The sequence below is a fragment of the Amphiura filiformis genome, chromosome 16 (assembly GCF_039555335.1).
Source record: "Amphiura filiformis chromosome 16, Afil_fr2py, whole genome shotgun sequence".
Lineage (NCBI taxonomy): Eukaryota > Metazoa > Echinodermata > Ophiuroidea > Amphilepidida > Amphiuridae > Amphiura > Amphiura filiformis.
Window position 1 is genome coordinate 34434742 of NC_092643.1, and position 16577 is coordinate 34451318.

At 34.7% G+C, this 16577-nt stretch overlaps 1 protein-coding gene across 1 annotated transcript in view; it reads left to right on the top strand.

Moving 5' to 3' along the window:
• The first annotated feature begins 6777 nt into the window (after positions 1 to 6777).
• LOC140172591 (uncharacterized) overlaps positions 6778 to 16577 on the top strand; it is a 211140-nt gene continuing 201340 nt past the window's right edge. Inside the window, exon 1 of the mRNA XM_072195731.1 lies at positions 6778 to 7167. Within this exon, the coding sequence (XP_072051832.1) occupies positions 7101 to 7167 (67 nt within the window). The 5' untranslated portion in view covers positions 6778 to 7100. The remainder of the gene's footprint in view (positions 7168 to 16577) is intronic.

Here is a 16577-nt window from a genome sequence, read left to right on the forward strand (position 1 = left end):
CCAGCGGTAAGCTTTGCAGAAGAAGATGGACTGGAAGCAACAAAACGGCACAGGGAACGGTCATGGTTCGAACCCTGAACTCGTAACCTCTACCGTTTTTTGTTATAAGCAAAAAACAATGGTATCGTGGAATATGACAGATGCACGACGCAGAGACTAAAAATATATTATTCGTATTTCGCATATCGTTTTAATATTAATTTGTCAGAGATGCCAGTTTTCAGGTTTTAACCTGAATTCAGGTTTTTTGTGAGTTCAAATTCCCGCGTTTTTATTTATTTTCAGCCTGTTTTGGGGCTTTTTGGACTGCATTCATGCGCTTTTCAGGTTTTTTGAGTGAAACTGACTGGCATCTCTGATTTGTAAAACTATAAAATTATGTCAAACGGTGTACACGATTACCAGCCATTGTCCTACTTTGGATTACAGACGAAAATGAAGCAAATGCTTGCTGATGGTATCACTCCGAACTTAGAGAGAGACACTCCGGCCTGTGAACACAGGTGTATTCCATGTACCTTTATCTTCACCTTAGTTAAAGCCTGGCAAGCACTCAAACTTTATGGCTTACTTGGCGCCCTTAGACTTAGATTTGTATTGTCATATATTTTCACTCCATTTAATTGTTCATTTTACGGGTTACAATAAGTTGTAAACACCATTTAGATTGAACTTAATTTAGATTGAACTTAGATTGAACTTAAGATGATAACGTTCATATTTAATTGCTACAAACACTGAAATATGTGACTCCTCGCCACAACTGAGCCCGGATGTCGCCAGTGCCACTATTGAGATATGCTCCATCGAACTTAACAATAAACAATAGGAAAGAAAGGATTTATTGACTGTTTTATTGATTTTTCACTACTTAAATGTCAAGTACTATAGACATGATATACATCATTTTAAAGCTAATTTCAAGCAGAATATTTTGGTTGAATATCTCAAAAATGATGATTGGCGACATCCGGGCTCAGTTGTGGCGAGGAGTCACATATTTAATACTTCGAGAAATAGAAGAGGTTTAAATTGTTATCATTTCTTCGTTAATTCATCAGAACGAATGCTTCTTGATTGTAATCGTGATGCAAATAGATTATGAGGCCTACAGTATGTTTGTCTTTAAACCCGCAATAGATTTGTGAAACTTGTGACAAAAATACCGGATGAGAGAATTCTGAAAAAGGTGAACTGAAGAATTGATGGCTCTAAAAAGAGTCGTTCACATTGTGTTATTCTATTTGTAATCCATATCCACCCCTATGAAAGACATGACCTTAATCTTCCACACAGTTTGAATTTTAAATGGGGTTACCTGAATGGTTTGATTTTATTTGCTATTTGAAATCTACAATCCCCTTTGTGGGAGAATAAGGCCACGTTTTCCATAGGGGTGTAAAGATTTCAAATAGAACAGCCCATTTTGTTATCCCTATGGTTGGCTCTGAGCTGGTGGACTGTCCCTTGCTATACAAGTGGCCTTAAAAAGAGCTGTTCAGAGTTATAGGAAAGTAGATTGCTCTTGACTAGTGTACAACAAAATAAAGAAGCAGACAGACATTCCCGTATATATTATCATACTTCGGCTGCGGAGCAGGCGATCACAAGATTTCTCTGTGCAGAGCGATCATTGGTATAAAGTGCGGCAATCCAGTACAAGGCCCATTATAAGTAACAAATTTATACAATCCTCATGTCTCTAAAAATTAAAAACTCTATTGTTTTCGAAGTGACATGCAAAGACCACACTTTGTATAATCTGTCAATGGCGCCCTTATCGGCTCTCGTATATATTTCCCCTACACATATTCAGACGCTTGACGCGTTGTCTGGTCAAATGATAGTAATACAAATTCGTGGGTTATTTTTGTCTGATTTGCATTAAACGAAACTTTAATACTTTGATTTATTATATCTGTCAAATAATCCTTTTTTGTTGATTTATATCTGTTTCCATTTTACTTGTATTCTCCGTTGTATTCATATCTGTTTTAATTTGTAGGTTTGTTTAGCGACAAAATTCATGATTTATTTATCGGCGTGTCAAAATCGCATTGATCCAATTTTACACGATTTCTGATACATGTTATACACGGTTGTTAATGTTTAACCTATTAAGTGAAATTTGTAGTTTAAACCACATACTTAACTGGAAAAAGAAAACCTATGTTCAAAATTACACTTGTTGCTCATTATACCTGATGTATAATGTCATCAAGGTGTTTTAGGATTACGACAAGGTTGTGGGCAAGTAACCACCACGTTGTATCAAACGCAAGGATAAGGTCATCTACAACTTTGATATATGCCCAATGAAAATGAATACCAATACTTTATTGCGAACATCACAATGTGATTTTCTAATGTTTCTCTTTATCTTGTATTTTATTCTCAAACAATTCAAGAATGTCTTGTGATAGGCCTTATTGTCTAGTCTAGTTTAATAACTTATATGACTTACGACTCATTCAGACCAGTATAAACTGAGATTTAAAAAAAAAGAGAACCATGTCCAGCACATTTGCGAATACATTCACTTCTATGGCATACATCGATTTGGCTTTAAAAATAAAATAAAAAACGATTTCATTCACACGTACATGTACACCCGACACACCCCTACAGAGCTTGCACTCAGGGGTACATGCAACACACACACACACACCCCACACGCAGCCACCCCACCCACCCCACCCGTGACCCCATTGCATACCTACACCCCACCCTCACCCATACGAAAACCATGCATTTTCCTAATACTGTTACTAGCATTACAAATGTCGACTTTCCATGTTCCGGGTTTCCTCGCTAAGTTATCGTTTCAACGTAACTCACTCAGCAGAGTAAGCTCTGTGCTTTTCAACCTTCAAAGGCATCGCGATTTTTCGTGATACTGTTTCTCCAAACAGCATCAAGGATAGATGGATGTGTGGGGTACGTGTGATTTCCATAAGGTATCAAGTGCTTGTATGTGAGAGAGAGTTCAAAATTAAATACGTTAATACCAAAATTTTCAATTACGGCCACAAGAGTAATTTAATTGTAGTGGTCGTGAAATATTTTATCAAAAGGTGTTTGAAACAAAACCACATTAAAATAGAGAAAACAAGACACGCCTAAAATCGATTGTGAGAACCGTAGCACTACAACACACCACTGCTTGTGTAGAATAGGCCTTCCGTTGGCTGATAGATATACCTTCCGTTGTGACTCACACTAGAATCAGAATATGCTCATCTATCAGAACATAGTTCTTTAACCCTATATACCTGTACATTGTAGAGTGACCTTTGAATGTATTAGGTACGAAAACTCATCCCCCGCAACTTGAGGTCATATTTGGTGCTATCAGTGTTGAATGGAGTTTAATGGACTGTGGCATTTGATATGAGGCTGATTGGGCTCATATAGCATGTATAGTGTCACTGAAAAATATTTAATCAGTTGGAATAATTACAAGCCGACGACAAAGTCGGCTTGTTCTGTTTTACGCTAATTCTTTCTTTCTTTCTTTCTGGCAATCTGCCTCTTCTTCTACAAACAAAATGCGCCGAAGCTCTAATAAATACATGTTGGTCACTAGTGGCATGGGTATTCAGGGTGTTCACAGCTTGACCATTGCTTGACCTTTGACCCCATATGCAATACAAACTAAATTTGAACAACAAGATATGTCAAGTTATAGTGCTGCATATGATAGACCTTAGTGAGACAAAACAAAAGTCAATGGTGACCTCCTTGTACAATGTTTACTTTGGGGTCAAAAGGTCAAAATGTGTAAAATTTCAAACAACGAGGTATAGCAAATCTGAGTGCTGTATATGATAGACCTTAGTGAGACAAAATAAAAAGTCAATGGTGACATCTTTGTACAATGTTTACTTTGGGGTCAAAAGGTCAAAATGTGTATAATTTGAAACAACGAGGTATGGCAAATCTGAGTGCTGCATATGATAGACCTTAGTGAGACAAAACAAAAAGTCAATGGTGACCTCTTTGTACAATGCTTACTTTGGGGTCAAAAGGTCAAAATGTGTAAAATTTGAAACAACGAGGTATGGCAAATCTGAGTGCTGCATATGATAGACATTAGTGAGACAAAACAAAAAGTCAATGGTGACCTCTTTGTACTTGGGGTCAAAAGGTCAAAATGTGTAAAATTTCAAACTGCGAGGTATGACAAATCTGAGTGCTGCATATGATAGACCTTAGTGAGACAAAACAAAAAGTTAATGGTGACGGTCAAAGTTTAGGGGTCGAAGGTCAAATTTTGAAATTGGTCAAAATTGACCGATTAACGTTATATTTACTGCCGGCGGCTTGTACTCAGAATCTATTGACTCTAGTTCCAACCTGAATTTATGAATGGTGGTATGAGAGTATAAGTGGAAGGAAAATATTGGTCGATGTGAAATTCCTTGACGGGTCAGTTTTATCTGGGACAGGGACGTGCTCTTTGCACTGGATAATTATCGATAAACTTAAAAATTAATTTTCAAATCTTAGGCTTGACGAAACACTATAATTATATAATATAGTAATATAATTTTAATTGCGCTTAAGCATAATTTGACCCTAAGGCATTTCAACCTCGCCGTTAGACCTATATTCATATTCTAAAAATAAAATTTTGTATTACACTTACAAGAAAACAAAATATGATTCTTTTCAAGCATGTCAATTGAGTATTCCTAATTCATGATCAGATCAACATCCTCATCCGAGTCATCCCATTCAGAAGGCGTGGGGTAACCAGGGGTATGAAGATTCAGAGCCCGTCAGCTCTTCGGTTAGGACCCTCTTTAGTCTTCTTTCCCCTGAAATGAAGTGATAATTTCAGATTGACTTCACTGACTACAAAATGTGGATCTCTATGGCTCCAATACCACTCCACACAACATTATACCTGTTTCGGGCGAAGGTAGTAAAATCATTTAAAGGGCTCGAAAATTGAAAAATACAGCAACGTTCATTTCACTATGATAGTTTAGGAATTTGAATTGTGGAGTATCTTTGGAACATTCGTAACCGGCCCAAAACGAAATGCAAAGATTACATTCTAAAACCGATGAGCAGCTGCTGCACTATGGAAAATGACCTCTAAGTATAATATACGTTTGAATTATGGTACGATTGTATGATCCTTGGGTCATTCAAAAACGTAACAAAAAGACAACATTTTTCTCTGAAATAACTTTTTGCTATATATCCTTGATTTTTCTCATGATGTTAGGACTTCAATAAGGCAAAAAATGTATGGCTTCACTTAGTTTGAAAAAAAAAGAAGGTCGGTTGGTAGACTACCCCAAAAATAGTAAGTCCAGTTGACTAGATTTAAATTATCAATTTGATAAACTTGTTGCAGCAATTTTCATTTGGTATTTCATGTTTAATTATGACTGTATGAAATCAAAATATGGAAATTAGAGTCGACCACTCCCACAAACGCTTGTGAATGTACACTCTGCAACGACATTTCAACTCTATACACATTTATAAACACATTTAAAAACACTGGTGGTATCATTCATCAAATTCTACATTTTGATTCGGAACATGTGTGCAAAATTGTGTATTTACCTAAATACATCATGTGTATGCTATTTTAATATATTCAGTGTATCTCTCCACCCATTTAGCATGTTTAGTCATAATGAAATTAATTACATAGTTGGTACTCGTTTTGCCATCTATTGCCATATCAAAAAGCTTCTTCTTTTTTTTTTAAAGAACGGCAACGTTAACATTTACAACTAAACCTATAAAATACATATTAGCGATTTGATATTATCCATATAAAATTTAAAAATTACAAAATTTAATTTTAGTCCCAATTGATAAAACAAAGTAAAGGTTGCTATCCTAGAAATCTATCTCTGAAATTTATTTTATTGCAACCATGCATGCCTTTAGAACATAATAGTGTTCCAATTGAAATATAAATAAGCAAAATAAATGGTGTTTTTGTTTTATTCGCAAATTATTATGATGTGATAAAATGCCCTTAGATTATAGAAATTAAATACTTCAAATTATTGCCGAAAGCTAGTGTAAATGCTATTAACATGATTAACCTAAACACATTTTGAGAAAAGTTTAAATTCTATTCATAATTATGTTAAATTTAGTAACAGAAATGAGTAAAATAAAGCTTGCCCTCATTATAATCAATACGTATATACGTTAATTGCTTTTATTTTGAGACGTTCCAATTTACTAAAGATACTTAAAAGCACCTGTTGATTTTATATATGTTATTTTAAGGAGCTTCTAATTAATTAATTGAAGACGTTACACTCCAGCCACCATCAGCTGATTGCTCACGTCTGACTCCATCCACAACTCATTGCACCTCACCTGGTTCTAACATATAATCACGTGACCATTAGATTGCATACCAGATGCTGTTAAAATATGGAAATTTATCGAGTATCTTTTACAAAATCAATTGCAAACTACGATGGGGAAATTTAACACATGTTGACGTATATTTAGTGTGATATTGTGTGTAACCAATGTTGCCATTTTCAAATAATTTGGTTTTATCATGGAATGCTTGGAATCTTATGTTTTAACCTTAATGTAAGGTTGGAAGCAGTAATGACCTTCATATCAATATCATATATATTCATAATGGTCTCTAACCTTGAATGCACGCCTGAAGAACACTGTTTTAAATAACAATAGCTGGTTTCCACTGTCTTACCTACTCGGCTAAATGGCAGAATACACCACTATGCTATCAGCAGCAGCGCTACGTAGAGCTAGCACACGGCTGCCGAATTAAGTTTTAAGGCTATAGTTTGTGCGTATTCTAGAAAAAGGAAGTATTATGACCATTTTTACTTCGTACATACGGACCTGTTGCAAATCGTGATAGTCAGTGAACCACCGTGTAAGCATTGAGGCATACTAGGCCTCCACCCGAGGATTTTACCATTTTTATGTTTCGTGGCTGGTACAATATTTACTGACCTATTATTGAACCAATTCAATTAAAGGCTCCGTTTCTTGGACGGTCAGGTGGATTTTTTATACCTTCGTGGTGGACCGCCGCAACTTTTGATTGCGCCGGGAAACTTTAAGGAGACCCGAAGATGTTCTCAAAGGTGCTATTTTCAACATGCCTTTGGGCAATTTTAATAGGAATTGTCTTTGGACAAGGTAAGTTTCAAGATTAAAAATTAATGTAACGGCAAAAGTAAGGTTAAGTAATCGACGTGTTGTTTTACATATCGACTACGCTTTGCGTGTGGTATCTATAGGTGTACGCCTCTTTCAACAGGTGCTATCTTCTGTAGATAGTAATGTCAGACGAATAATGTATAGTTGCTTTGATCGGGATTTGACACGGCAGGTGTCGTACATGGAAGTATTTCTCTCTTACTCTTTATTTAAATTGTAGTGCTACGATCTAATTAGCATTTTTATAGCGTACCTTTTTATGTGGACATTATAAATAATTTAGATGACGTATCGTTTTAATTGAAAATCAATGGAGGTAAAATTAGATACAAGTCGTGTTAATTTAGTCTACCAATGGTGGTCAAATTAGTTACAAGTATGTAGGTATGAAATACAGCAGACAATTATGAAAAATGGATCCGTATAGACCCTACGTGACTCGCGATAAATACTTCCATGAACCTCCTTTGGGCTTTTGTATATATTTCTATGGAATTGCGCACACATATATATACAGTACACATGTTAAATATTATGCAAACTAAAATGAGTTCCCACAAAATAATTACTTCTGCTCGGAGAAAATTTTTCGCACTAAGTTGCACATAAACAATATAGGTGTAACGGCGTATATAATCTGCACTGCTACCGCACTTATTTTTGTGCCAGGCAGCCATAACGTTTAGAGTTTAATGTTGTATTACTTATACACTAGAACTTCTTACATGGCACTTTATTAGCACATAGCTCTAACAGTTTCTTATTTGTGTCCAACCGGTGAATCGTATTAAAATCGAGGTCTTGTTTTTTAACTATTACCATATATGACCCCGGTGTACCTTTATATACCTTAAGGTTATTCTCGCCATTCATTTACATTAAAATAATCAAGATGAGCTAAGCTGACCTTCTTAATATTTAACTTATGTTTAATTTACTTTCCCTTGCACACAATGAAAGACCCTGGCCGGCTTGTGGAAGGTGCCGTCAAAATTCATATATGGGTGGTTAATACCATTTCAATACCATTTAGAGGAAGTTAGTAATTATTTGGTATAAGGAATGAGACGTTAATAGGTACAAATGTGTATGTAACAACCTCGGAATTTTGATAACATTTGGTGGCATTATGCTGAGTAAAAGATGTAATTGATTGTCTGATTTTATATAGTAAATAATTACTTGACACATTACCTTATAATACAAAATGAGATATAATAATGTAATCACAAACAGAAATGCTATAGTTGTTTGTTCAATTAAAATGCAACATGGCTTGAAATTAATACGGTTCAGCTCACTTCCAAATTATTGAAAATATTGTATCTTTCATTGCATCAAATACCAATTGTCTTTGATTTAATGACGAAATGAATCCTTTTTATAACAGGTTCCAATCTGGAAAATCATTTGAAACTATAACAACTGCCAATATCATTGCCATTGTTGATGCAACCTTCAACATGTTAAATATGTTCATGTTCAGTGAAATATACATTCATAAGAAGAAGAAAAAAGCATAAACAAAAAACAAACAAAAAACAGCGCCAAATAAAATGTAAAATAATCTCAGTACATTCACTCGTAAATTTCAAAATAATAGAACAAACACGACAAGCAACATTGATTGATGTGAGAAATAACAAACTTAAATCAAACTCAGTTCTTTGTTTTTTTACTTAATTAATCCTAACATGAAATTAATAAACAGCAAGAACAGTAAACACCAATTTAAAACATCATGATGGTGTTCAAGCTTAAAAAGAGTATTGTGATGGGCTGTTCTATTTTAAATTCATTCACCCCCTGACACACGGAGTGTATAGATTTCAAATGGAGTCATCTATTCAGGTAACCCCATTTGAAATTCCTACTCCTTGTGTGGACGATTTTGATCATGTCTTCCATAGGGGGTGTATGGATTAAAAAAAGAATAACTCGATATACTAAAACAACTGCATAGTTTACCCAAGCAGAACGACGTAAACAATATAGAATAACTCGATATACTAAAACAACTGCATAGTTTACCCAAGCAGAACGACGTAAACAATAATTATAAATAAGTTATCGCCAGCATTTCTGCTTAAATTACTGAAGGAACTGAACCCATACTAAATAGTTTTAAAAGTAAATTATGACTAACAATATTTCACTTGAGGAGAAACAATTGGGCCAATACGAGTGGGACTGTATTATAATATGATATGGTACTTAACTTTCACTAGCGTGTTTTTAAGGGCTGGGGTATGAACGTTTGGACAGTATTTATTGTGGGACATTAGAGCACATCAGACATATCGAATTGCATTCTGAATACGAAGAATGTCATTCTGATATCAAATAATTTTGATTTTTTGAAATTCGCAATTTAATGCACATTTTATGGCAAATCATTAAAAATTGATATTTTTGATATTTAACAGTACTTGAAGTAAATTTTATAAATCTGATGATTTATACTTAAAGTGTATGTAGGTGGGATGAAAAGCCGACGATCAATTGAAAATTTTGACCTTTCGCATTGAAGATATGGATTTTTTCCCCAAAACACCAACAAAAATTAGGTCTTTTTAGGAAAAAATCCATATCTTCAATATGAAAGGTCAAAATTTTCAATTGACCGTCGGCTTTTCCTCCCTGCTACATACACTTTAAGAATATATCATTAGATTTATATAATTTACTTCGAGGACTGTTATATATCAAAATTTGAAAAATATCAAATTTTTATAATTTGTCATAAAATTTGTATTATATTGTGATTTTCAAAAATGAAAATTATTTGATATCAGAAAGACATGCTTCGTATTCAGAATGCAATTCGATAGGTCTGAGGTGCTCTCATGTCCCACAAAAATACTGTCGAAACGCAATAAACGCTCATTTTAGATCCCTTAATTTAGTCTTTTTGTTATTTTAATTTCTATTATAATTAATGATAAGGTTGATTAGATTTTAGCCTGTTGATTTGGACGTTTACATTTGCAGCGTTTTTCAATTTAATATAATTATTTTACCAACGTAGGAAAATATGATCCAAGAATGTTGTACTGTTTGTATTGATAATGATGTCATAGCTTTGACAACTTAAGGTAAAAGTTTGGTAAGAGTTTTCATTTTTGCTTTTATTAAGGAGCCTGTATAGTTTTTGAAAAGATGCTTCATTCCTGAATAACAATAGGTACACGAATTGTACTTTTTGAAAGGATCCTTTATTCCTGAATGACATATATAGGTACATTAATTATTCCTGAATGACAATATGTACACTAATTGTTGTTTTTGAAAGGATACCTTATTCCTGAATGACAATAGGTACGTGAATTGTACTTTTGAAGATACTTTATTCCTGAAACTTTTTGAAAGGATACTTCATTCCTGAATGACATATATAGGTACATGAATTGTAGTTTTTGAAAAGATACTTTATTCCTGAATGACAATAGGTACATGAATTGTAGTAAAAAGATACTTTATTCCTGTGCTGAATACTTTATGCCTGTGTCTCTAAGTAAGTCATTAACACACCCATTATAATACCAAACCAAAACACACACCAAAATCTAAAAGTTTTCACGACTTTTCTCTGATTAGCGTTCATGTACAATTGTACATTCACCCACGCTGTTTGAAGATACTTATAAACGAATAGCTTCGTTATTCTGGCGTATAGTCTTATGTCTCGCTGAGGTCAGCATAAATAAAATAAGTTTAATCATTGGTAGAAATATGCATTGTTTAAGAGAAAATATATCGGCATTTTTCATTCTTGGTGTTCCTTAATTCCACAATTTAAAAAAATGTACTTGATTGAATACTCGACCTAATTTAAGACCACTTTTCATTTCTTTTCTTTTTTAATATTCATTTTTAATCCACTAAATTCCCATCCAAAGTGTGAACTTAAAGACGTTATGGAAAAGAGTACATGTACAAATTTGTATGCACTAACGACTAAGCACAACAGGTGATATGCTCCGATGAGCCAAAAAGAACTGCCAATTGTCCTTAGACTTTTCCCTAGAGTTCAGGTCAAAATATCTGCTAGTCAAACAGTACGATTTTACTTTGGTGAAAGTTGATATGAAGGGCACCTATAGCTGATCATTAGCAGGTAGACATGAGCTACATGACTAGTATTATTTTGACGTTAAATTATTTTAAAATAATTGAGGAAATAAAGTTAATATCATATCTGGATATCAAGTTCAATATATGGGCGTTAACCACAAAAACCAAGATGAAACAAGATCTGAGGTATATATTGTGCTTAGTGGCCACGTTACACGATGGATTCGACAAGAGGCCGGTCGAGTGCAGATCCGTCGGAACACGCTTTTCAATAAACCCTAACCCTAACCCTAACCTCATCGTGACATCATCCACGCAGCAAAGTTCTTTTCCCATTGAAAAAAGTGTTATCCGACGGATATGCAGTCGGCCATTCTGACAAGATTGGTTACGTATGTGTCAATCCCTATGACCTGAACTGACGATATTGTATAATTGGGCTATTCCATTTAAAATCCACACTACCCCCGTGGAAGATTTAGCTCAAGTCTTCGTTTCGAATAGAATAGACAATTGGGTAACTTCCATTTGAAATACTCACTCCATTTGTGGAAGATACAGGTAAAGCTATAATACAGAGGGATTATGGGTTTCAAAATGATTAACCTTGACAGTTACATTTGAAAAACATTATCCCTTTGTGGAAGATATTTCCAAAATCTTCCACAGGGGGAGTGTGGCTTTTAAGTGGAATAGCCCATTGGTGTTTTACAGTAATTCTTAATGTGACAGTAATCCTCATGGATTTGCAGTTTTAGTTGTTAAACAAAAGTAATGAATTTTTGCTTTTATGGGGATCAATGAGCTTCAAATGCAAAAATGAAGCCTTGATTGTGGGCTTCAAATGCAACAATGAAGCCCTGATTATGGTCTTCAAATGCAAAATTGAAGCCCCTAATGCAAAATCGAAGCTTTTCAAAGAACATTTTGTTCAGAAATTCATAATAATCAGATTAAAAGACCAAAGCCCAGTGTTTTACGATCTAGAATACCAAGTATTTTCAAAAACAATCCGAGATATTTAAATGATATCTTAGTCTGGTACTGATTGATATTTGAAGAATTAACTGGGAATGCTGCATTGCTGGTTTTGGGTATTTGCCGTGGGAGACATGGTATAAACTACAGAGTAAGGTAGTCAAGACAATTGCGAAATGAAACTTTGGGTCAGTAGATATGATTAGGGTGTTTCCAGAGCGATTAATAGGCTTTTATCTAAAGTTGATGAAGACGTAAGATGCGAAGGATGTGGCCAATATCGTGTTATAGACTGATCAGTTTGACATTACCAAATACAAAATGTAAATTCTTGCACAACTGTGGTATTTTCCAAACCATTACGTTGGTTCGCATTGCGTGATATAACAAATTTTAAGGCTAAGCATTATTCAATAGAATTGTACTATAAACGATTTTTGTTAGTATTAGCAACATACTAAAACAACGTACACTTCAATCTGCCATAGGTTTATATTGATTAATTGAAACACATAATCAACAAAACACCCTGAAATCGATAACCTACCATATTATATTTAACACCGTTTGCATTCAAATGTGTTTTCAGTCCATTTCAATTCATAACCACAGTAACACCATTAACAATTGCAGTAAATATGGCCTATTATAACCATTTACGGAATTGACCATTGCGGAGTGATTGCGGACCAATTGTGCGCAATGCAATAATAGACATCCACACTTTCAACACATTGTGTGTTTTTTTGTCGGTACAATTTCAACAAATATCATGCACACTTCTATTTGGGAACAGTTACAGAAATACAATGTTTTCTTAAATTAATACACGTGCTTGTCAAACCCAGCTGGTGTGTAAACCATTCAGTAATTCTGATGACCGTAGCGAAGGTGTTACCGTTGAAAATTGGTCACATTTGGTGCATTCTGATACAATAAAAAATAATCCTTTTACATTGGTACACTTGATCATAAACCACCCATCCATTCGCGGCAACTTTGCTCTTTCTACTGGTATTTATTGAACCTAAAACACATTCAAATCAAAATAACTTTTTCAAATCTTACAAAATTGCTGTTTCAACTGAAAGTCATCCTCGATAACATCCGGATAACCTCAAGTAGATTGTCGACCTGTTGGACAACATAATCGTAGTTCGACAATAATTCGCGGTTCTTCCAAAAAGTGAACCCTTTTTCAAAGAAAATTGCGCTTGCTCAGATATCTTGCAAAAAGTGAACATAAACCCCCTCAAAATTAAATTGACCTTATTGGACTTTGTGAACGCCTTTATAACTAAAAAAAAAGTGGACCTTTTATAATTGTTTCCATCGTTTGGACCTTTTTATTGACAAAAATAGCAAAGGTAGACCTTTGTGGGGCACAACCTCCTACGTACGGGCATGTTCCACTACCACAAGGTAGGACAATTTGAGCGAGAATTAGTTTGGTATGATTTGAAAACAGTGACTTAGATTTTAACGTGATCTACATGATTTTTTAGATGAGTGAATCTCGGTTTTGATAACCCTAATCTTCCATTCCATTAACTGTTCACTCCATGTTCTTAAAATTTGGACTTAACTCAAACAAAAAGGCACGAAAAACAAACACACAACCACACACAAAATTTTACAAGGAATTACCTGGGGCTTAGAATCGATCAGTCCCGTTGTTGCTTTGCACCTCCGATTGGTTCAAATAGCGGGTACGAGTATCGCGTCGACACGCACACGCCTAAAGTGTGTTATATCGTGTCATATCACACGGCTAAGAACCAATAAGATTGCAGGAACTTTCTTATGAATTGTGATTAAAGTTTCAGACCGGGTTTAGAAAAACAAAAGGTTGCGTAAAATAAGCAAAGCACCGCATCGTGTAACAGTGGCTGTCAATATAACAGCACTTTCTTCTGTTGACGTAAAACGCAAAACAGTTTTTTATAGTAGAAGTGTCTAAGTATTTTATAAAAGTTTTAAAACTGTTTTTTCAACTACCATTAATTATGATTAAAATCAGAAAATTAATCATGTCATGCTGTTACAATTTCACTGCAAAAACCTGTCTTACTATTCCCATTCCAATTCAACTGGCAATATTTGTTAATACTACATTGAAACACATAAGCAAGGTGCTTACAATCCAGAAGAAAATAGATTTAAGAAAACGATTTTGACAAATTGTTATTCTGTTTCACCCTCGGGCGTAACAATACCCCATGGGTACACATTTTTATTATTATGAGACATTAGCTAATTTGTTATCGAATAATCACCAGTAATATGCACAAATAGTCCACTCGGATTAACTATTGAATTATATTACCAAAGCTAATTTTATAACACTTATCGAAGAAAAGTTAAAGTCAATTTGTTGCGGGCAATCCGTAAGCTGTTTGACTTCTACACCTGGGGTCAGATTAGAATTCCTGATTTCAGTTGAAGTACAAGTAAACAGTGCCTGTAATATATAGCTGGAATGAATAAAGCTGGCGGAAAGGCAAGGCACTTGAAAAATCGTGACGTGCCTTGTTAAGTCCTCGGCTGACTACGCAAGCCGTGATCTGTGAATAGGAGTAATGGCTTTTCACAGACTTTTTCTTTCTTCGGTTTTAAAGAAGTATAGTAAAAAATCTCAAACTACATATCTTTAACAGAATTTCACACAGAAAAAATCACGGATTGCAATGATTATACGATCGTTTGTGCTATATTTCAAAAGACAATTGCACAAACTGCATACATGTATATGTCACTATTATGATGTTATATGCAAGCAATTAACAATTGTTAATGTTGGTGTACACTAGGGTTACATACTGGGGCCACTGCTGTTCATCATATTCATTGACGACAATATCAGCAAACCATACTGACCAGCTCATTCTGCCATGCAGAAAAAAATCTCAAACTACATATCCTTAACAGAATTTCACACAGAAAAAATCACGGACTACAATGATTAAACGATCGTTTGAGCTATATTTCAGAAGACAATTGCACAAACTGCATATATCACTATTAGTATTATGATGTTATATGCATGCAATTAACAATTGCTGATGTTGGGGGTACATCAGGGTTACATACTGGGGCCACTGCTGTTCATCATATTCATTGACGACAATATCAGCAAACCATACGTGACCAGCTCATAACCCTGCCATGCAGATGGTGCTTCCATCATGTAGATGAAAATGATTTTATAACTTCGACATTTGTAGGGACATTCCCCCTTTTGCCCACCCCCTTCGGGATGCTGACAGCCATGATTTTAGGCATATTTTTACTGTAATATTAGTGAATGAAGGCACACGGAGACACATATAAATATGATATAAATATCAGAACTTCAGTTAGTTTTATTCTTCTTGGCGGCCATACTCCAATCTGCCCCGAGTGTTGCCAGTTGATGTATACGAGTGTGTGAGTGTTGCTGTTGATATGTTGATACTAGATTCAGAGGATATTACATTTACCAACTTTGGATCATGTTCGTCAAATCTTTCACCCTTAAAAGTCACCTTGTTCCCTTTACCCCTATGCTATGGGAGAATCCTGGCTACGCGCCACTGCACTCTGTTGGTCGGAAAATAGTGTATTTTACAATGAACCAGACATATTGTTGCATTAAGTGAAACGCTTTTATCTGTCCATACAAAAAAGGCCAATCCCCTTCTCTCACTAGAAAGGCAACAGTACATAAAATCGGTGTTTTACAGACTTCACGCCTTTGACTTCATCTTGACATGTTGACCCTTTCAATATAGACAAAAGAAACATTTATTTAGCAAAAGGAGGATGGGTAATGGTGGGTAAAAAGGAAATAAAGCGACAGAATCCCGATATAAAGCCAAACATTATTGTTTGTAAAGATAATATTCAGATATCTGTGACTTTAAAGAACCCGTACTTTTTTCTGTACTTGTTAACCCTTTCCACGCGGAGGTCGAATACAGACGAAAAGTTCGAAATTTTCCGTAAAAATTCAAATATTTCAGAATTTTACATTTTCATGTCTATATTTAGAATCAGCATGAAAAATGTATTAAAATGAGTACAAACAAACCCAGTATTGATTCAGTGGTTCATAAGATAGCTCTAAATATTTTGAGAAACTTAAACCTTTTATGTTTAATCATATGACCAGCAGGTAAAGTATACAATCATTGAAGCGATGTTGATTTTGAAAACAAAATAAAGGAAATACGAGGTAATTGTTGTTTTTCTTTCCAGTTTTTTAAAGATGTTCCGAAGCGTAAACGTGGGATAGTTAGTACGATGTATTTTTCCATGCTGATAAACCTTGCAGTATAGTTAACATGAATTGATGAGAA